This window comes from Dama dama, chromosome 1 (assembly GCF_033118175.1).
Source record: "Dama dama isolate Ldn47 chromosome 1, ASM3311817v1, whole genome shotgun sequence".
NCBI classification, from domain to species: Eukaryota; Metazoa; Chordata; class Mammalia; order Artiodactyla; family Cervidae; genus Dama; species Dama dama.
The window spans coordinates 7,602,966-7,625,785 of NC_083681.1; the positions used below are offsets into that span (position 1 = coordinate 7,602,966).

The following is a 22,820-nucleotide window of genomic DNA, read 5'->3' on the forward strand; positions in this document are numbered from 1 at the left end:
GAAAAGACAGCCCTCAGATTGGGAGAAAATAATAGCAAATGAAGAAACAGACAAAGGATTAATCTCAAAAATATACAAGCAACTCCTGCAGCTCAATTCCAGAAAAATAAATGACCCAATCAAAAAATGGGCCAAAGAACTAAACAGACACTTCTCCAAAGAAGACATACAGATGGCTAACAAACACATGAAAAGATGCTCAACATCACTCATTATTAGAGAAATGCAAATCAAAACCACAATGAGGTACCATTACACGCCAGCCAGGATGGCTGCTATCCAAAAGTCTACAAGCAATAAATGCTGGAGAGGGTGTGGAGAAAAGGGAACCCTCTTACACTGTTGGTGGGAATGCAAACTAGTACAGCCGCTATGGAGAACAGTGTGGAGATTTCTTAAAAAACTGGACATAGAACTGCCATATGACCCAGCAATCCCACTTCTGGGCATACACACTGAGGAAACCAGATCTGAAAGAGACACGTGCACCCCAATGTTCATCGCAGCACTGTTTATAATAGCCAGGACATGGAAGCAACCTAGATGCCCATCAGCAGATGAATGGATAAGGAAGCTGTGGTACATATACACCATGGAATATTACTCAGCCATTAAAAAGAATTCATTTGAACCAGTCCTAATGAGATGGATGAAGCTGGAGCCCATTATACAGAGTGAAGTAAGCCAGAAAGATAAAGAACATTACAGCATACTGACACATGTGTATGGAATTTAGAAAGGTGATAACGATAACCCTATATGCAGAACAGAAAAAGAGACACAGAAATACAGAACAGACTTTTGAACTTTGTGGGAGAATGTGAGGGTGGGATATTTCAAAAGAACAGCATGTATACTATCTATGGTGAAACAGATCACCAGCCCAGGAGGGATGCACGAGACAAGTGCTCCGGCCTGGTGCACTGGGAAGACCCAGAGGAATCGGGTGGAGAGGGAGGTGGGAGGGGGGATCGGGATGGGGAATACATGTAAATCCATGGCTGATTCATATCAATGTATGACAAAACCCACTGGAAAAAAAAAAAATAATAATAATAATAAAAAAATTAAAAAAAAATAAAATAAAAAAAAAAGAAAAAAAAACGAAAAAAAAAAAAAAAACAGAAAAGATGGGTGTTTTCCAGGGGACAGATGTTACCACTGGAGGAAAACAAGTACAAAGTTCACGTTCTCTCTCTATTAGTTCTTATAACTGTATGTGAATCTACAATTATCTCAAAATTTTAAAAAAAATATTTTTAAAAATTTCAAAGTAACTTCCTCAAAAAAGGAATTAGTCTCTCATCTTCTATACCCCTAAATTCCAGCATTTATCCCAAATATTGGGCTTCCCCAGTGGCTCAGACAGTAAAGCGTCTGCCTACAATGAGGGAGACCCGGGTTCGATCCCTGGGTCGGAAAGATCCTCTGGAGAAGGAAGTGGTAACCCACTCCAGTACTCTTGCCTGGAAAATCCCAGGGACGGAGGAGCCTGGCGGGTTACAGTCCATGGGGTCGCAGAGTCAGACACGACTGAGCGACTTCACTTTCACTTTCTTTCATCCCAAGTATATTCAGACTGTATCTAGTTTATTTTTAAGTATCTAAAATTAAATTTTTCTTAATAAATTAATATTCTACTATGTGCAAATTCTATTTTCCGAGATCTAACAGATATCAACAAGTCTGTTTTTTAAAAATTCAATCCTTCATTTAAAAGTAAAATACTAAGAAAAGACATTATGTATTGAGTCCTACATGAGACTCTAAAAGATACAAACTCTAGAGAATTCAGAAAACACACTAATACTATCTAATGTCCAAAAGATATATCATCTTCTTCTCAGGAAGAGACATTATTAACTCAGTTTTTTGATTGAGAAAAGTGGTAGTATTTGAGAACAGTTTTCCATGCTAAGCCGTGAAAGCTACAGGACACAATGACATAAAACCTCACTCAAAATCAAATCAACTTTGAACTATTATCAGGCTTCTCTTAGCATTTCATACTGTCTTATTTCCTGATTCTAAAACTCAAGCAGCACCTAGAAAATTCCTTCTATCAATCTTAACATCCTTTTCTTCTTTAAGAGTCCTCTTCGCTTATGTCATTATGACCCTGGAACCAATATCAAATGCAAAAAGATACAATGTAATGTATTATATGTAATATTTTTGAAGCCTAGCTTTACACTCTAATACAACAGAAACTCATTTTGTAGCTTAAAAGCAGTTTTATTAAAGAATAGATTCAAATGATAGTCTTCTTCTGTCAAAGTCCTTTCCACCATGTTGATTTTCCTATTACCTGCATCACTCCCACAGCATTTTCATAATACAAATTGGTCATTAAGCAGTAACAGTTGCAAATGAACACAGCTCCTTTGGTGCTACATTTTGTTTATCACAACAGTGGGTAAAGCTGCTAATGGGGGACATGTTCTGTGCTAATAACACTAACAGCAGAGACAGGAATGAGAATTGCCATTATTCTCAAATGAAAGTTCATTATAATTAAATATGGATCTTCACCGTGACCTTTTAAGTATCACACATATATGGTTATTTTTCTAGTGAAAGTCCTTCAGGAAATACAATTTTGAATTGCAAATATAAAACACTGCAGTCTGAACAAATGTTTCCAAGAAAAAAATTACCATCATTATTTTGTTTGGAAAATAACTACTGAAATCTAGCAAAAAAGACAAAGCAACTTCTTATGGTTAAAACATTAAAATTATCCAAGGTTTTAGGGCTTTTCATTTTAATTTATTTTACTGAAGTATAGTTGATTTACAATGTTGTATTAATTTTTACTCCACAGTAAAGTGATTCAATAATACCTATATAAATTATCCAAAGTTTTGATTTGTTTAGACATATGAAATCATACTATCAGAAAGAAAAATAATTTGAAAGTTCTCATAACATTTACATATTTACAAAAACTCTGTAACTATATTACCTGCCATATTATCTAGTACATCTGAGCCCCAATCTCCTTGAAACACTGAGGTTAAAATGCTGTCAAATAAATGAAGCTCCTTTGCACCAACAATTTTGTCACGAAATAAGCGCCGCGCTTCATATGCTACAATTTCTAATACGTAATCTAGAGGATGGTTTGAGGATCCTAAAAGAGACAAAATTTTCTTTAATTATAGTAAAATTCAAATTATTTTAAAATGGGCTATTTCAACATAATGTTATAAAGAATTAGAGAATGAGAATCTACATACCATAATTTTGGCATCGGATAAATAGAAAAAAAAGGGGGAAAGAGTTAAAATTCATTTTGTGAATGAGCAGATAAACTTTTTTGATTATTTAAAGGATATGTTAAACACTATTATCTCTAGTAGTTTAATAAAAATATCAATCCCTAAGAGCATATTAAAACTTGTTTTGGCTATAAAGATAATGATTACATTTTTTCTCAAATCAAGTTTTAATAGTGACAATCATAGTTTAGAAAAGGAAGTGTACTAAAATATTACAATTGTCATATCATGTTTAAATTTAATATCATCATTTCAATTATAATTTTTAAAATACTATTATTACAATATTCATTTATCTATTAAAATATAATACACAGCATAAATACACACAGAGAGACACACTATGACATTCTAAAGAAAGATAAGTGATTTGAAATCATAAAAGCAAAACTTACCTCCTTCTAAATCATATCTGAATAAGCCAAGAACCCATTGGGTAAGGATGCAAGGAGTAAAGAAATAATGACTATAATCATCAACTGTGAATTTGGCCCGCACCTGAAAAAAAAGGCAAATGATTTGCCCTATTCTTCTAGATTTATAATCATGATGTAAATTTTTCAGTCACTTTAAATTTACAGGAATGTCAGTTCCTACCAGTGAGTGGAACCGTACTTCAACATTACTGATTTCCTTAGTTATCTTGTATACTATATTTTATGCACTTGAAAAACATCATCTAAGATAGGTTGTTCATAAACTTCAATAAGATGATAAAAGGTTGTCCATGCAAGAAAACAAAATAAAAAGTTAAAAAGTCCTCCTGAAGAAAGGAATTCAAGGAAAGCTAGTTCAACTAGTTCAGTCACTCAGTCGTGTCCGACTCTTTGCAACCCCAAGGAATGCAGAACGCCAGGCTTCCCAGTCCATCACCAACTCCCAGAGCTTACTCAAACACATGCCCATCAAGTCAATGATGCCATCCAACCATCTCATCCTCTGTCAACCCGTTCTCCTCCTGCCCTCAATCTTTCCCAGCACTGGGGTCTTTTCCAGTGAGTCAGTTCTTTGCATCAGGTGGCCAAAGTATTGGAGTTTCAGCTTCAGCAACAGTCCTTGCAATGAATATTCAGGACTGATTTCCTTTAGGATGGACTGGTTGGATCTCCTTGCAGTCCAAGGGACTCTCAAGAGTCTTCTCCAACACCACAGTTCAAAAGCATCAATTCTTCGGCGCTCAGCTTTCTTTATAGTCCAATTCTCACATCAATACATGACTACTGCAAAAACCACAGCTTTGACTATATGCACCTTTTTTTGGCAAAGTGACGTCTCTGCTTTTTAATATGCTGTCTAGGTTTTTCATGGCTTTTCTTCCAAGCAGCAAGTGTCTTCTAATTTCATGGTTGCAGTCACCACAGGCAGTGATCTTGGAGCCCAAGAAAATAAAGCTTGTCACTGTTTCTATTTTTTTCCCCATCTATTTGCCTTAAAGTGCCAGGACCAGATGCCAAAGGAAGGCCAACCTAAGTGTAAAATGGGTGCTATAATTCCAAGGTGCTCATGGGTGTAGGACAGACCCACTTTATCACAGTAGGACTGACAAAGCTATCTTATGTTCAAGAGGTCATTGAACTTGAACAAATCAAAGTGCTACAACTCATAAATCAGCAACGCGTGTACAGTCTGCGCCCTCCTCCCTACAGATGGAGCCACTGCTCTTACTCTGGCCTTGATCACCTAACATATGAATTAATTTAGAAGAACATAGTTTTTTCTTTCCTCATTCCTACTCTGGGCTTTCTATGTGGTGCTAGTGGTAAAGAACCTGCCTGCCAATGCAGGAGATATAAGAGACGCAGGTTCAATTCTTGGGTGAGGAAGATCCCCCAGAGGAGGGCATGGCAATCCACTCCATTATTCTTGCCTGGAGAATTTCATGGACAGAGAAGCCCGGTGGGCTACAATCCACAGGATCGCAAAGAGTGAGACATGAATGAAGCAATGGAGCACTCACGCACTTCTACTCTAGTACTATAAAAAGCATCTTCCACAAACTTCCATAACTTTCTCATGCTATTCCCTTTACCCAGGAAGACCCTCTTTCATCTTAGGTCACTTTGTGAATTTCAGGCAAGAATACTGGAGTGGGTTGGCCTTTCCCACTGCAGGGAATCTTCCCGATGCAAGGACTGAACTCACGTCTCTTTTGTCCCCTGCATTGGCAGGTGGATTCTTTACCACTGCACCACCTGAGAATCCCCTGACATACTTCCTACACCACATTAATAGTTTACTTATACGATCAGGCCCCAAATTAGTGTGTGCACTCTCAAGGAATAGTGACTCAGTTATCTTTGTATCCTTAGGACCAGCACTGGAAAGAGAAGGTACTCAATAAATATCTTCTACATCCTCAATGCCTACTTTCATGTATCATCCTACTTTATCAGAGTATTTTAAACATTTCCTCACAGACAGAAGGGAAGAAATAAACATCAAAAATTTTAAAAAATAAACATCAAAAATTACTCTCAGGTTTGAATCCCGGAAGACAGAAACTGGTAGAAGTCAGGAGAAAGATCTAGTTTTGGAAAGAAAACAAACTCCATTGTAAATATGCTAAATTTGAGCTCAAAGCAGAATAACCAATTACACACTGATTTGTTTTTTCAATATTTGTTGGGTGTCTATCAGAAGCTGTGCCAGAAGATATAATAGTGAACGAGGTGCACACAGACATCTATCCTCAAGAGTTACTCTCTAGGAGAAAAGTATAAATGACAGGAAAATAAAGCCTGAGCATCGACACAGATTAGGATTAAAGGCAGCCCTTTGGAAGTGATACTAATAGACGTGAAAACTACAATATAAGTGAATATATACCTGTTCATACACTTGTACCATAGATCCTGCTAAGAGATAAATTTTTGAAGAAGAACCCCAAATAGAATGATTCTTGAGATTTTTATGTAGAACTGGTTCCAAATATGCTCCATATATTGTCTGTAATTGCTCTCTTTCTGGGTAACTAAAAAAAAAGCATACAAGAAGTTGAAATAAATATTCTAAATTATTATTTTAATGTTAAGGTATAGAAGTGGTTTCCAAACTGTGTGGTTTTCAAACTGTGAGGCCTAGATATCTCCATGGTTTACTCAAGGGCTTAAGTCAGGCTCATGGTCCTTATTCTTACTTCAACTCAATCAGATCCCTAATTATCTGTTGTCAAATACTAAGTATTCTAATAGAGGATTCTAACAAAATTACTTAAAAACATAATTGTTTAAAAGACCACCGATTGTTGGAAAGGGCCAGAGGAAAAGTTTGCTTAAGAAAAATCATTTTCAATTAAGTATAGTCTATACAAAGAACAGTAATCCACCTTAGAACTACGGAAGTAGAAAACATCAAATAAAATCAACCTTTCCTCCCAAACCAAAATCTATTTCAATACAGCTTAAGCGGAGGCTGTAACATGTCTAAAGGAAGAATGTTAATGGATGGGAGCAGTTTAGCACGACAGCATAAAAAACAAGATTTGGAGGACTTCGCTGGTGGTCCAGTGGTTAAGACTCCATACTTTGACTGCAGAGGGGCTCAGGTTCAATCCCTGGGCAGGAAATAAGATCCCACTTGTCATGTGCTGTGGTCAAAAAAAAAAAAAGCCTAAAACAGTACTGTGGTTACTAGAATATATGGATAAGTGTTATGGCACGTAAGTTATACCTCAGTAAAGTTATTAAAAAAAAAAAAAAAAAAGTTTTGTAAAGCAAAATATAACCAAGGATACAACGTCATAAAATTCCAGTTCATGTAACAATCATGGACCATGGAGATGGATGGGTATAACAGGATTAATATCTGCTGTTGTTGTTGTTTAGTTACTAAATCAGGGTTAACATTATAGGACACTAAATGTTCTAACTCTACCTTGTTCAGATATAAATTCTCTTTTTAGTTATCTTCATAAAATTTGATTGTATTTTTGCTTTATATAACCCATAAAACAGTTAAGCCTAAAACTCACCATTCAGATTCCTGACACTGACATTTAGAGACAATACAAAGTAGTTCTGTTTATTTCTATTACATAAGAAGGATCAATTAAAGCCTTCGTCACCCTAAATTACTGCTTACAGTTTAGGAAGGGTAGGAAAAAAATAATATCAGAACTTAAGTTGGACTATTTTTATATTCTATATTTTGAAGTAATATCATTAATTTTTCATAAAATGCAATACATAAGATGTCTCTCCACATCAAAAACAAAATTTTAATACAATGATACATACTCTATAGCACAAAGACGAACAATAGAAGTAAATCTGGTAGTAAGCTGATGTCTTCCCAGTCTTCCTCCAGCTGACATAGAAGCCACAATTTGAATATTTTCTAAACCAACCCATTCCAAATTTTCATCATAAAATCCTTGATATGTCAGTACCTATTTAAAAATAAATGTTTAAATGTTTTATGCTTAAGATTTTATAATATTTGTGTAAAACAATTGTTTCCAAATGAAATCATCCTCTAACTCAAAAATTTGACTGAAATATACTTTAATTCCTTATTTCATTAAAAATAATACTGTTCAAGATTCTGTATTCAATGTCACAAACAAATTTATGGCTACTGGCAAAGTGGTAGGACAAACTGGAGGTTGGAATTGACATATACACACTATATACATACAAAGTAGATAACAAGTAAGGATCTACTGCCTAGTACCAGAAAGTCTTCTCAGTACTCTTTAATGACCTGTATGGGAAAAGGATATAAAAAAGAGAAAATATATTCTATAACAGATTCACTAATGCACAGCAAAAACTAACACAGCATGTAAATCAAGTAGGAGCCAATAAATTTCTTTTTTAATTTAAAAACGACTGTTCAGTTAATGTTAGGTGAACTATGCTCATTTTTAAAATGCTTTTCAAAGTAAATATTAAAGTCCAGATCGTACTATTAATATAAATCTACTTGCAATTATCAAAAAAAAGGGAAAAATCGGGAAAAATATAAGGAAAACAGTTTGGGTTTTTTCTGTACATGTTTTAAAATATTCAGCAGTTACATAGAAAAGCAAAATGTGAACCTGATTACCAAGCCCTAATTTAGAATTTAGAGTTCCCAATGTGATATAAATCACATAAAGTAAACCTTCCACAATGACTGAGGCATGACCGAGGAAATATATTAATATAACTGTTTTTGGAAGAGTGCGTATGTAGAAGAATGAAGCCAAAACTTGCGCAACTCTAACACCATCTGCAGCTTCTGTTTTCAAGAGGGAAGGGCAGGTAAACAGTAGGGTAAAGGCAATTTCATTCTTTTAAAATAGCATCTATATGTAATACTAATTTCTAGCTGTAGGAAGATCAAAGAAAGTAGCCCCAGGACAGGAATAAGGTGCTTCAGGAGTTTAATTTCCATTTGATTTCCACAATGGTCCTAAGGAGGGAAGCAGATTTTCTATCTACAAGAACAGTTAATGAAATTAAGTTGTCTCCAATTATATCAAAACACTTCAAGTGCTAATCCCCACCTGCTGCAGGAAAGCTATCAGAGTGCTGGTGCCCCACTTGTCCAGCTTGGGCAGGTTGATGTCTTTCAGGTAGAGAACGAGCCTCTCGCAGTCTTTGGGTCTGTACACTCGGCCAGTGTTCGTGCTGATGACCATGCAGGTCTGGCTCAGTTTCTGCAGGAGGTGCTGGGAAGTGGTCTGTGTGCTACAGTGAACCGTGGCGATGTGAGTAGACCGGAGTCGGGAAAACGCATACCTGAGCAGCATCCTGTCAAAGACAAAACACTTGACTTCATGCAACCAAAGAAATACTCTTCATATCCAAAATACAACTTCTATTATTCATTACATGTTTATTTTCGGCTGTGCTGGGTCTTCACTGCTGCACGTCCTTTTCTCTAGTTGCAGCAAGCAGGGACCACCCTAGTTGCGGTTTGCCGGCTTCTCTCTGTGGGGGCTTCTCGAGGCTGAGCACAGACTCTAGGACGCACAGGCTTCAGCAGCTGCGGCGCAGGGGCTTAGAAGCTGTGGTTCCCAAGCTCCAGAGCACAGGTTCAATAGTTGTGGCACACAGCCTTAGTTGCTCTGCGGTATGTTGAATCTTCCTGGACCAGGGATTGCACCTATGTCTCCAGCACTGGCAGATGGATTCTTTACCACTAAGCTACCAGGGAAGACCCCAAGATTTCTAACTTTAAATATCCCATTTCTAAATTATTAACAATGTCGTTTAAGGAAAAAGTAGTAACAATAGATATGATTTCTACAACTATCCATAGCTACTAAACTAGATTTCTAAGTTTTAGACTGGAAAAAAATAAATAAACAAATTCGCATTTTAAGGCATTCTTGAGACTCAGAAAAAAAAAAAATCAAGGTTCACAAAAAATAATTTAGTTTGAAAAGGTATACATAAAAACTATTTATGTATACATAAAAACTATACAAAAAATTGTGATAGATTTTCATATACTCTATGTGAAATTTTAATTCTTTAAATGCTCCAAAAAGAATCATCTTACTTCTAAAAAAATGCTCAGTTCAGTTCAGTTGAGTTCAGTCACTCAGTCGTGTCTGACTCTTTGCGACCCCATGGACTGCAGCACACCAGGCTTCCCTACCCATCACCAACTCCTGGATATGAGTTTACTCAAACTCATATCCCGTGAGTCGGTGATGCCATCCAAAAAAAAGGTTCACATGCACTATTCATTTTGTTGTGATTGTATGCACAGATTTTTTTAAGGTATGTTCTCAGATTTCTCTGATTCCATCAGAAAACACGTAACTTGAGAAGGAAATAAAGGACATATTTTTCTCTATAGTAATATTATTTTTACAAATAGTGACAATAAAGAGTCCTTCATGAAAATTTACCTGCCATGTTAACCAAAAACACATAACAAAATCTGTTAAATTATTTTAGAACAGGAGAGATGCATAAATCCATTACAGGCATCTATTATTATTTTTCGGCTCTTACCCTTTGCCACATCCTTCTGGTCCAACAAGAATAAATGGCTGCTTAGTATTAGGACTTAACCAAGGTTTGAAATAGTCTAGACCTCGCTGCATGTCAGGAGTCTGAATGACTGGAAGAGTTTGGCTATTGCTGAAATCATCAGCAGTCAAGTTTTCTGGCTTCTTCAGCACATAAGACGCCAACCGCCCCCTACTTGAGTCATAGTACGTGTCCAGTGGTTTGTGAGGGTCTGGAGGAGATTCTCGTGCCCAGTTAAAAACCTTAAGAAGAAAAAGTTATGAAAGACTTTCATATACTCCAAAGAGAAAATGTGAAATTTTAATTCTTTAAAGTAAATGCTCCAAAGAGAATCATCTTACTTCTTAAAAAAGTTCACATGCACTGCCGCTGCTGCTGCTAAGTCACTTCAGTTGTGTTCAACTCTGTGCGACCCCATAGACAGCAGCCCACCAGGCTCCCCCGTCCCTGGGATTCTCCAGGCAAGAATACTGGGGTGGGCTGCCATTTCCTTCTCCGTCACATGCACTAAATTTACTAAATATCCTTAATAATTATAGTAACATTTTATCTCACATATTATTCTCTAAATGATCATTCAAGCAAATAAAATTCATCTAGTCCACACATATAGTGTATAAACATATTCAACTTCCAATTGAGTTCTTATGAAAACTAAATTACAAATAACACAATGTAGGACTCCTAGACCCGTAATTTCCAGTATAACTGTCCATTGCATGGTCACCACCACTGCTCTCAACCTGTTCCTCTTTCAAAAACTGCCATCTATACAGACACATAGTAGAGAGTTAACCCTAATGCCACTCAACACCTTTATTGACTTTTATTCTGTACAATAAGACATTGAGCAGTAACAATGAGAAGCATCTGGCAACAGAGGCAACATATGGGCTACAGAAAGAAAAACACAACAGAGAAAGTAATAAAGGGTGGTATCAATGAAACAAAATGACAAAAATGCTGAAACATAATGTTGGAACCAACTCAAATGAATGTGTTCAATTATTTCAATGGAGGTCAAAAGGAAGAAATTCCTTAATATGTAGAATTTGACTTTATAAACAATGTAGCTGAAATGACTTTTGCCCTAAGTAAAGAAAAGATCTATGATGATTGCTCCATCTAAGCATTTATAACTGGAAAACTCTTCTGGTTAAAGAAATGATTAAAAATATGCTACTTTAAGATTAAAATGAATAAAATAACTATATTTATTCATATAGCTAAGAAGGTACAAAAATATCTAACAAGAAACATAGTTCAAACATTAGCCTATTAAAAAATCTTTCATAATTTTATTTATTTTTTAATTGAAGGATAATTGCTTTACAGGATTTTGTTCTCTGTCAAACCTCAACATGAATCAGCCATAGGTATACATATATTCCCTCCCTTTTAAACCTCCCTCCCATCTCCCTCCCCACCCCATCCCTCTAGGCTGATACAGAGCCTCTGTTTTAGTTTCCTGAGCCAGACAGCAAATTCCCCTTGGCTATCTATTTTACATGTGGTAATGTAAGTTTCTATGTTATTCTGTCCATACATCTCACCCTCTCCTCCTCTCTCTCCATGTCCATAAGTCTATTCTCTATGTCTGTTTCTCCACTGTTGCCCTGTAAATAAATTCTTCAGTACCATCTTTCAGTACCATTCTTCAGTACCATCTTCAGGATATATGCGTTAGTATAGGATATTTATCTTTCTTTTTCTGACTTACCTCACAGTGTATAATAGGCTCTAGGTTCATCCATCTCACTAGAACTGACACAAATGTGTTCCTTTTTATGACTGAGTAATATTCCATTGTGTATATGTACTACAACTTCTTTATCCAATCATCTGTCAATGAACATCTAGGTTGCTTCCATGTTCTAGCTATTGTAAACAGTGCTGCAATGAACAATGGGATACATGTGTCTATTTCAATTTTGGTTTCCTCAGGGTATATGCCTAGGAGTGGGACTGCTGGGTGATACGGTGCTTTCATTCCTAGTTTTTAAAGGAATCTCCATACTGTCTTCCATTGTGGCTGTATCAATTCACATTCCCACCAACAGTGCAAGAGGATTCCCTTTCCTCCATACCCTATCCAGCATTTATTGTTTGCACATTTTTTGGTGATGATCATTCTGACTGGTGTGAGGTGATATCTCATGGCAGTTTTGACTTGCATTTCTCTAACAATGAGTGATGTTGAACATCTTTTCATGTGTTTGGTAGCCATCTGTATGTCTTCTTGGGAGAAATATCTGTTTAGGTCTTTTTCCCACTTTTTCAATGGGTTGTTACTCTGGTATTCAGTTGTATGTATATTTTGGAAATTAATCCTTTGTCAGTTGTTTCATTTGCTATCATTTTCTCCCATTCTGAGGATTATCTTTTCACCTTACTTACAGTTTCCTTTGCTGTGCAAAGCTTTTAAGTTTAACCAGGTCACACTTGTTTACTTTGGCTTTTATTTCCATTACTCTAGGAGATGGGTCATAGCGGATCTTGTGTTGATTTATGTCGAGTGTTCTGCCTATGATTTCCTCTAACAGTTTTACAGTCTCTGGTCTGACATTTAGGTCTTTAATCCCTTTTGAGTTTATCTTTGTGCACAGTATTAAGAAGTGTTCTAACTTCATTCTTTTGCACGTAGCTGTCCAGTTTTCCCAGCACCACTTACTGAAGAGGGTGTCTTTGCCCCATTGTATATTCTTGCCTCCTTTGTCAAAAATCAGGAACCCATAGGTGCATGGGTTTATGTCTGGGCTTTCTATCTTGTTCCATTGGTCTGTATTCCTGTTTTGTGCCATTACCATACTGTCTTGATGACTGTAGCTTTGTAGTATAATCTGAAGTCATGACGGTTGATTCCTCCAGCTTCATTCTTCTTTCTCAAGACTGCTTTGGCTATTCAGGGTCTTCTGGGTTTCCATATGAATTGTGAAATTTTTGTTCTAGTTCTGTGAAAAATGCCATAAATAATTTCATAGGCATCACACTGAAACTGTAGATCGCATTCAGGAGTATAGTCATTTTCACAATACTGATTTTTCTAACAAAGGAACATGCAATATCTCTCCATCTGCTTATGTCATCATCTTTGATTTCTTTCATCAGTGTCTTGTAATTTTCTACATATATTCTTTTGCCTCCTTGGTTGTTAATTCCTAGATGTTCTATCCTTTTTGTTGCAATGGAGACTGGGATTGATTCCTCAATTTCTCTTTCTGATTATTCATTGTTAGTATATAGGAATGCAAGTGATTTCTGTATAGATTTTGTATCATGTGACTCTGCTAAATTCACCGATTAGATCTAGCATTTTCTGACAGTATATTTAGGGCTTTCTATGTATAGTATCATGTCATCTGCAAACAGTAATAGCTTTACTTCTTTTCCGATCTGGATTCATTCTATTTTTCTTCTCTGATTGCTGTAGCTAGGACTTCCAAAACTATGTTGAATAACATTGGTGAAAATGGACAACTTTGTCTTGTTCCTGATCTTAGGGGAAATGCTTTCAGTTTTTCACCACTGAGAATAATGTTTGCAGTGGTCTTATAATATATGGTCTTTACTATATTGAGGTAGGTTCATTCTATGCCCATTTTTGGAAGAGTTTTAATCATACATGGGTACTGATACGTGTCAAAGGTTTTTGCTGCATCTATTGAGAGTAAGCACAAGCTGGAATCAAGATTGCCTAGAAATATATCATTAACTTCAGATATGCAGATGACACCACCCTTATGGCAGAAAGCAAAGAACTAAAGAGCCTCTTGATGAAAGTGAAAGAGGAGAGTGAAAAAGTTGGCTTAAAACTCAACATTCAGAAAATTAAGATCATGGCATTTAGTCCCATCACTTGATGGCAAATAGATGGGAAACAATGGAAACAGTGACAGACTTTATTTTCTTGAGCTCCAAAATCACTGCAGATGGTGACCGCAGCCAGGAAATTAAAAGACGCTTACTCCTTAGAAGAAAAGTTATGACCAACCAAGACAGCATATGATAAAGCAGAGACATTACTTTGCCAACAAAGTTCCGTCTGGTTAAAGCTATGGTTTTTCCGGTAGTCACTATGGACATGAGAGTTGGACTAAAAGAAAGCTGAGTGCTGAAGAATTGATGCTTTTGAACTGTGGTGTTGGAAAAGACTCTTGAGAGTCACTTGGACAGCAAGGAGATCCAGCCAGTCCATCCAAAAGGAAATCAGTCCTGAATATCCACTGGAAGGGCTGATGCTGAAGCTGAAACTCCCATTACTTTGGCCACCCGATGCAAAGAACTGACTCGCTGGAAAAGACCCTGATACTGGGAAAGACTGAAGGCAGGAGGAGGAGGGGATGACAGAAGATGAGATGGTTGGATGGTATCACCGACTCAATGGACATGAGTTTGAGTAATCTCCGGAAGTTGGTGATGGACAGGGAAGCCCGGCGTGCTGCATGCAGTCCATGGGTTGTAAAGAGTCGGACACGACTGAGCAACTGAACTGAACTGAACTGAGATTATCATATGGTTTTATCATTCAATTTGTTAATATGGTGTATCACATGGATTGATTTGTATATACCGAAGAATCCTCGTATCTCTGAAATAAACTCAACTTGATCATGGTGTATAAGCTTTTTAATGTGTTGTTGAATTCTGTTTCCAAAAATTTTGTAGAGGGTTTTGCATCTATGTTCATCAGTGATATTGGCCTGTAGTTTTCTTTTTTTGTGTTCTTTGCCTGGTTTGGGTGTCAGGGTGATGGTGGCCTCATAGAATGAGTTCAGAAGTATTCTTACCTCTGCAATTTTTTGAAAGAATTTTATAAGGATAGGCATTAGCTCTTCTCTAAATGTTTGACAGAATTCACCTGTGAAGCCATTTGGTCCTCGACTTTTATCTTTTGAGAGATATTTGATCACAGCTTCAATTTCAGAGCTTGTAACTGGGTTGCTCATAGTTCCCATTTCTTCTTGGTTCAGTCTGGGAAAATTGAATTTTTCTAAGAATCTATCCATTTCTTCCAGCTTATCCATTTTATTGCCATATAGTTGTTCATAATAGTCTCTTATATTCCTTTGTATTTCCGCATTGTCTGTTGTAACCTCTCCTTTTTCATTTCTAATTATGTTGATTTAATTCTTTTTTTCTTGGAGAGTCTAGCTAAAGGTTTGTCAATTTTGTTTATCCTCTCAAAGAACCAGCTTCTAGTTTTATTAACCTTTACTACTGTTTCTTTCATTTCCTTTTCACTTATTTCTGCTGTGATTTTTATGATTTCTTTCCTTCTGCTAATTTTGGGGTGTTTTTGTCCTTTTTCCAGCTGTTTTAGGCATAAGGTTAGACTGTCTATTCAATGTTTCTCTTGTTTCTTGAGTTAGGATTGTATTGCTATAATCTTCCCTCTTAGAACTGCTTTTGCTGTAACCTTGAAAGAAAAGCTATGGCCAGCCTAAACAGCACATTAAAAAGCAGTAACATTACTTTGCCAACAAAGGTCCATCTAGTCAAAGCTATGGTCTTTCCAGTAGTCACGTATGAATGTGAAAGTTGGACTATAAAGAAAGCTGAGCACTGAAGAATTGATGTTTTTGCACTGTGGATCTTGAGGGTCCCTTGGACTGCGAAAAGATCAAACCAGTACATCCTAAAGGAAATCAGTTCTGAAAATCCACTGGAAGGATGATGCTGAAGCTGAAACTCCAATACTTTGTCCACCTGATGCAAAGAACTGACTCCTTGGAAAAGACCCTGATATGAGGAAAAATTGAAGGCAGGAGGATAAGGGGACAACAGAGGATGAGATGTTTGGATGTCATCACCAACTTGGACATGAGTATGAGCAGGCTACAGGAGTTTGTGATGGGCAGGGAAGCCTGGTGTGCTGCAGTCCATGGGCTCGCAAAGAGACGGACACGACTGACTGACAGACTGAACTGATAGGTTTTGAGTTGTGTTTTCACTGTTATTTATTTCTAGGAATTTTTTTATTTCCCTTTTAATTTCTTCAGTAACCTATTCATTATTTAGAAACACATTGTTTCATCTCCATGTCTCTGTTTCTTACAGTTTTTTTTCTTGTAATTGATATCTAGTCTCATAGTGTTGTGGTAGGAGAAGATGCCTGATACAATTTCAATTTTCTTAAATTTACTGAGGTTTGACTTGTGACCCATGATATGGTCTATCCAGGAGAATGTTCCATGGGCACTTGAGAAGAAGGTGTATTCTTCTGCATTTGGATGGAATGTCCTGAAGATTCCAATGAGATCCATCTCATCTAATGTATCATTTAAGATTTAATGTTTCCTTATTAATTTTGTTTTGATGATCTGTCAATTACTGTGAGTGGGGTGTTAATGTCTCCTACTATTACTGTGTTACTGTCAATTTCTCCTTTTACGTCTGTTAGTGTTTGTCCTATGTATTGAGGTGCTCCTATGTTGGGTGCATAGATACTTACCATTGTTGTCTCTTCCTCTTGAATTGATCCCTTGATCATTCTGTGTGTCCTTCATTATCTCCTGAAATATTCTTTATGTTCTACTTTGTCTGATATGAGAATTGCTATTCCAGCTTTCTTTTGCTTCCCATTTGCATGGAATAACTTTTTCCATCCTCTCACTTTCAGTCTATATGTGTCTTTAGGTCTGAAGTGGGTTTCTTATAGACAGCATATACATGGGTCTTGTTTTTGTATCCATTCGGCCAGTCTGTGTCTTTAGGTTGGCGCATTTAATCCGTTTACATTTAAAGTAATTACCAGGAAGACCCAGAGGAATCGGGTGGAGAGGGAGGTGGGAGGGGGGATCGGGATTGGGAATACATGTAAATCCATGGCTGATTCATATCAATGTATGATAAAACCCACTGGAAAAAAAAAATAATAATAATAAAAATAAATTTAAAAAAAAAATTAAAAAAAATAATTACCAATATATATGTTCCTACTGCCATTTTCTTAATTGTTTGGTTTTTGCTTTTGTAGACTTTTTCTTCTATTTCCTGACTTTATAAGTCCCTTTAACATTTGTTGTAAAGCTGATTTAGTGATACTGAATTCTCTTAATGTTTCCTTGTCTGAAAAACTTTCGATTTCTCCATCAATTTTGAATGAGATCCTTGCCAGGTGCAGTAATCTTGGTTGTAGATTTTTCCCTTTCAGTACTTTAAATATATCCTGCCATTCCCTTCTGGCCTGCGGAGTCTCTGCTGAACGATCAGCTGTTAAAGGTACGGAGTTTCCCTTGTATGTTACTTGTTGATTTTCCCTTGCTGCTTTTAAAATGCTTTCTTTGTGTTTAGTCCTTGTTAGTTTGATTAATGTGTCTTGGCATGTTTCTCCTTGGGGACATACAGTTTATGCTGCAGGGGACTCTTTGCATCTCTTGGACTTGATTGACTATTTCCTTTTCCATGTTGGGAAATTTTTCAAATATAATCTCTTCAAAATTTTTCTCATACCCTTTCTTTTTCTCTTCTTCTGGGACCCCTATAATTCAAATGTTGGTGCATTTAATATTATCTCAGATGTCTCTGAGACCATCCTCAGTTCTTTTCATTCTTTTTATTCTGCTCTTCAGAAGTTATTTCCACCATTTTATCTTCCAGCTCACTGATTCATTCTTGTGCTTCAGATATTCTGCTATTGATTCCTTCTAAAGTATTTCTAATTTCAGTAATTTTGTTGTTTGTCTCTGTATGTTTACTCTTTAATCCTTGTAGGTCTTTGTTAATTGATTCTTGCATTTTCTCCATTCTGTTTTCAAGGTTTTTGATCATCTTTACCATCATCCTTCTGAATTCTTTTTCAGGTAGTTTGCTTATTTCCTCTTCAGTTACTTGAACATCTGTGCTTCTAGTTTGTTCCTTCATTTGTGCAGTATTTTTCTGCCTTTTCAGTTTTTTTTTAATTTATTTAATTGGAGGCTAATTAATTTACAATATTGTAGTGGTTTTTGCCATACACTGACATGAATCAGCTGGGTGTACATGTGTTCCCCACCCTGAACCCCCCTCCCACCTCCCTCCCCACTCCATCCCTCTGAGTCATCCCAGTGCACCAGCCCCGAGCACTTGTCTCGTGCATCCAACCTGGACTGGCGATCTGTTTCACATATAATACACATGTCTCAACGCTATTCTCTCAGATCATCCCACCCTCGCCCTCTCCCACAGAGTCCAAAAGACTGTTCTATACATCTGTGTCTCTTTTGCTGTCTCTCATATAGGGTTATCGGTACCATCTAAATTCCATATATATGTGTTAGTATACTGTATTGGTGTTTTTCTTTCTGACTTACTTCACTCTGTATAATGGGCTCCAGTTTCATCCACCTCATTAGAACTGATTCAAATGTATTTTTTTTTTAAACTTATTGTGTTCGAGGTCTCCTTTTCCCAGGCTTCAAAGTTGAATTCTTTCTTCCTTTTGGTTTCTGCCCTCCTTAGGTTGGTCCAGTGGTTTGTGTAAGCTTCATTATACAGTGAGATTTGTGCTGACCTTTTTTTTCCCCCCTCTGATGGGCAGGGTTGAGTGCGGTGGTAATCCCGTCTGCTGATGATTGGGTTTGTATTTTTGTCTTGTTTTTGTTTGCACAGGGTGCTACTGGTGGTTGGTCTTGTATTCAAGTCACTTCCTTTGTGGGAGTTCTTAATATTTGATACTCCCTAGAATTCCAGGGACGGCGGAGCCTGGTCGGTGCCGTCTATGGGGTCACACAGAGTCAGCCACGACTGAAGCGACTTAGCAGCAGCAGCAGCAGCAGCAGGGTTAGGAGTTCTCTGGTAGTCTAGGTCTTGGAGTCAGGGTTCCCACTCTAAAGGCTCAGGGCTTGGTCTGTGGCTGGCTGTCTTCTTCCCGCTGATCCTCCCTCACTTCCTCAGGGTTTGAGGTGTGTGTGTGGCTACAGGAAGGTCTGACATGGTTGGGCTCTTTGGCTCTTCTGGATTTCTCCTGGCAGCCACACTTGGATTCCTCAGCTCCGGACTGGTGGTTTATAATCAAGGACATAATCCAGGAACAGACAGCCAAGTAGAAAAGAGGTACAGGGCAGGGTGTATGAAAATTCCATTTCTGTCCAGGATGCCAATCTCCCTCCACCGCCACTACTCAAGGGAGCTGCTCACCAAACACCAACCCCAGTTATTTTATAAAATGTTAATAACACCATAAAATACCATAAACTAATTCAAAGAAGAAAATAAATATATATGTACCTATGTACTTATACAGATGGCCCCCAACTTAAAATGGCTTTAGCTATGATTTTTCATGTTTACAACAGGGGAAAAGTGATAAGCATTCAGTAAAAACCATACTTTGAATTTTGATCTTTTCCCAGACTAGTGACACGTGGTATGATAGTGTCCTGTGATGCAGGGCAGCAGCAGTGCATGGAAGCAAACTGCAACTCATAGGCAGCCACACAATCACCAGGGTAAACAACTGATATGCTTAAAACCACACTGTCTTTCACTTTCTGCATAGTAGTTGAGAAATTACACACTATTCAACATTTTATTATTAAGGAGACTTTGTGTTAGATGATTTTGCCCGACAGTAGGCTAACATTCTTAGCCCTTTGAGATAGACTATATTAAGTCATGATATTTGATAGGTTAGAGGAGGTAAAAGCATTTTCAACTTAGGATACTTTCAACTTATGATGAGTTTATCTGGCTGTAATCCCATCATAATTCAAAGAAGATCTGTATATAAATGTATAAATGCATACTCAGTGGCTGTTGTGTCCGACTCTTTGAGACCCCATGCACTGTGGCCCGCCAGGCTCCTCTGTCTACAGGATTTTTCAGGAAGGAATACTGGAGTGGGTTGCCATTTCCTCCTCCAGGGGATCTTCCTCATTCAGGGATGGAACCCTCATCTCCCATTCTCCTGCATTGGCAGGCAGATTCTGTATCACTGAACCACCTGGGAAGTCCATTCTAAATAGAGTCTGAGCCTTCTCAATCTATAACTTTATTCACATTTGACAGGTCAAAGTGCAAATGTGGAAGCAGCACATTTCAAAATATGCAGTCTGAGAGCTAGAGACTCCTTTGAGGTTTCTCAGAAGTGATAGTGGCAGTGAGAGAGGAAGACTTAGGAGCTTCCTACTCTACCTGGAGCATGTCAGTTTGCTCTGTTTTATTAAATATTGTGCTTCTAAGTATAATTTCTTTTGAGAAAGAATCCCACCACTTAGTCTTATTAAACAGTGGTTTAAGAGAATCAAATAAAGTAATAATACATAGTATTTTGGCTTCATAAAAATTATCTTTCTCCAAAAAAAAAAAAAAAAATCCTTCCTATGAAGTAAAACTGGCCCACTTTTTTTTAACTTTTCATTTTGCATTGGGGTATCGCCAATTAACAGTGCTATGACAGCTTCAGGTGAGCAGTGAAGTGATTCAGCCATATACAGAGATATATCCATTCTCCCTCAAACTCCACTCCCGTCAAGGCTGAAAATTAGTCTGCTTTTAAAGACAGGTCAGCAGCCAACGTTGCTGAGTGGTTATTATTTGTTTCCAAGTGCACTTTACATTGATCATCTCATTTAGTCACATTTAACATCCCTCTGAAGAACTATTTCACTATAACACTGTTGTTGTTTAGTCACTAGGTCATATCTGACTCTTCTGAGACTGCATGGACTGTAGCCCACCAGGCTCCTCTGTCCATAGGATTTCCCCAGCAAGAATACTGGAGTGGGTTTCCACTTCCTTCACCAGGGGTTCTTCCCAATTCAGGGATCCAACTAGCTTCTCCTGTATTGGCAGGCAGTTTCTTTACCACTGAGTCACCAAGGAAGCCAAATATAAATGTATTATTATCGTATTAAATGCATAACTTCAAAATGCTATACCCAGGACTTCCCAGGTGGCACTAGTAGTAAAGAACCCACCTGCCAATGCAGGTAGAGGTAAGAGACGCAGGTTCAATCCCTGGGTTGAGAAGATCCCATGGAGGAGGTCATGGCAACCCACTCCAGTATTCTTGACTGGAGAATCCCACGGACAGAGGAGCCTGGCAGACCACCTCCATCGGGGTGCACAGAGTCAGACATGACTGAAGCGACTTATTAAAACACATGCATGCACACATCCAGGGTCAATGAAAATTAACAAAAAATGTTGATTAAACATAGGCTTTAAATGTGTACTACCTCTTTGGTGAATTCCAGACGTGACTTCAAGTTCAGATTTCCACCAAGACCCCTTATGAGATTAATAATAAATTGATCATGATCTCTGCATCCATGTAGATGTGACAATCCATTCATCACAGTTCCAACCAAACTTGTTTCTACCACATAGTCATTCTGTTGATTAAAATCCATATTACAGACAAAGGGAAAACATTAACAAGTAAACTAGCATCATACACAGATTGTTTACTCATCTTTTCAAGGATCATATTTAAATTTATCCCACTACTCAAGTTCTAGAAAGTTTAGATTTCAACTTATACATAAACATTGAAAATAAAAAGTAATCATAAAAATACAAATGTGTATTTCTAGCCATAAGTGTGAGTCCTCAAATAGATACACAGTTTGCTTACTTCCTAAACCTGAAAAAAATTTTTAAAAAGGTAAATCAATGAACATCAGTCTAAACATAACAGTTCCTCATTTCCTCTTGATAATTAAAAAAGAAGCTAGACACCTCAACTAGAGAGTAGCCCCTGCTCACCACAACTAGAGAAAGCCCATACACAGCAACAAAGACACAGCACAGCCAAAAATAAAAATAAATTAACTAATTTGTTTAAAAACAGCTAGAGGCAAAGTCTAGATTAATGGTTCTGGACCAAAAAACGTTAGTAAAGGCAGGCTTAAAAACAATTTGGAGCTTTTCCTCTATACAGAATTTTAAAATGAAACTTTTGGACTCAGGTGGTATGGATTATTAAGACCCATGGGCCTCTGGGGCCCTATATAGTTAACTGGGAAAACCAATCATAGTTAGAATCTGTATGTAGTGCTAGGTAGCTTTTTTTTAAAGGGAGAATTAAACAGAGCACGTGTTTTAATGGAAGTCAACTCTAACAGACATACTGCACTATGTTAAGTTGCTTCTCTCATGTCCAACTCTTTGCAACCCCGTGGACTGTAACCTTCCAGGCTCCTCTGTCCATGGGATTTTCCAGGCAAGAATACTGGAGTAGATTGCCATTTCCTTCTCCAGAAGTCTAACAGAGGAAATGGTTAATTCATTGTGGTAGAAGTTATAGAGCAGAAAAAGAGGGTGTTTTGAGAAAGGATAACTCAGGTTGAGGACTCAAGGTGTCCTTAAGGAAGATGACAATTGCTAACATTTGAAGAGTGAGACCTATCTGGCATACGGAGAACTCAGCATACGCAATGGTAAGCAATGGGCACACTTAAGGAATTAAAAGAAGCAGATGCCTGAACAAGCAAAGACAGAGTGATTCAAGACAGAGAGGCAGGCAAGGGCCAGAGTATGTGGAATTGTACAGGGCATGATAAGGAGTGCAAATTGTATCTTCAGTGCCTTTAAACTTTAAGTAAGAGAATAAAATGACTAAATTTACATTTTTAAAAATGTCTCTGCC

At 37.4% G+C, this 22,820-nt stretch overlaps 1 protein-coding gene across 2 annotated transcripts in view; it reads right to left on the bottom strand.

Moving 5' to 3' along the window:
• The window catches only part of DYNC2H1 (dynein cytoplasmic 2 heavy chain 1), a 408,806-nt gene that overhangs the window by 297,804 nt on the left and 88,182 nt on the right, over positions 1-22,820 (bottom strand). For both annotated transcript variants that reach the window (XM_061143196.1, XM_061143187.1), the window contains exons 41-47: positions 21,409-21,564; positions 10,232-10,491; positions 8,770-9,016; positions 7,517-7,668; positions 6,108-6,252; positions 3,677-3,779; positions 2,966-3,133 (exon numbers count right to left, since the gene is read on the bottom strand). In XM_061143196.1, the coding sequence (XP_060999179.1) occupies positions 2,966-3,133; positions 3,677-3,779; positions 6,108-6,252; positions 7,517-7,668; positions 8,770-9,016; positions 10,232-10,491; positions 21,409-21,564 (1,231 nt within the window). The remainder of the gene's footprint in view (positions 1-2,965; positions 3,134-3,676; positions 3,780-6,107; positions 6,253-7,516; positions 7,669-8,769; positions 9,017-10,231; positions 10,492-21,408; positions 21,565-22,820) is intronic.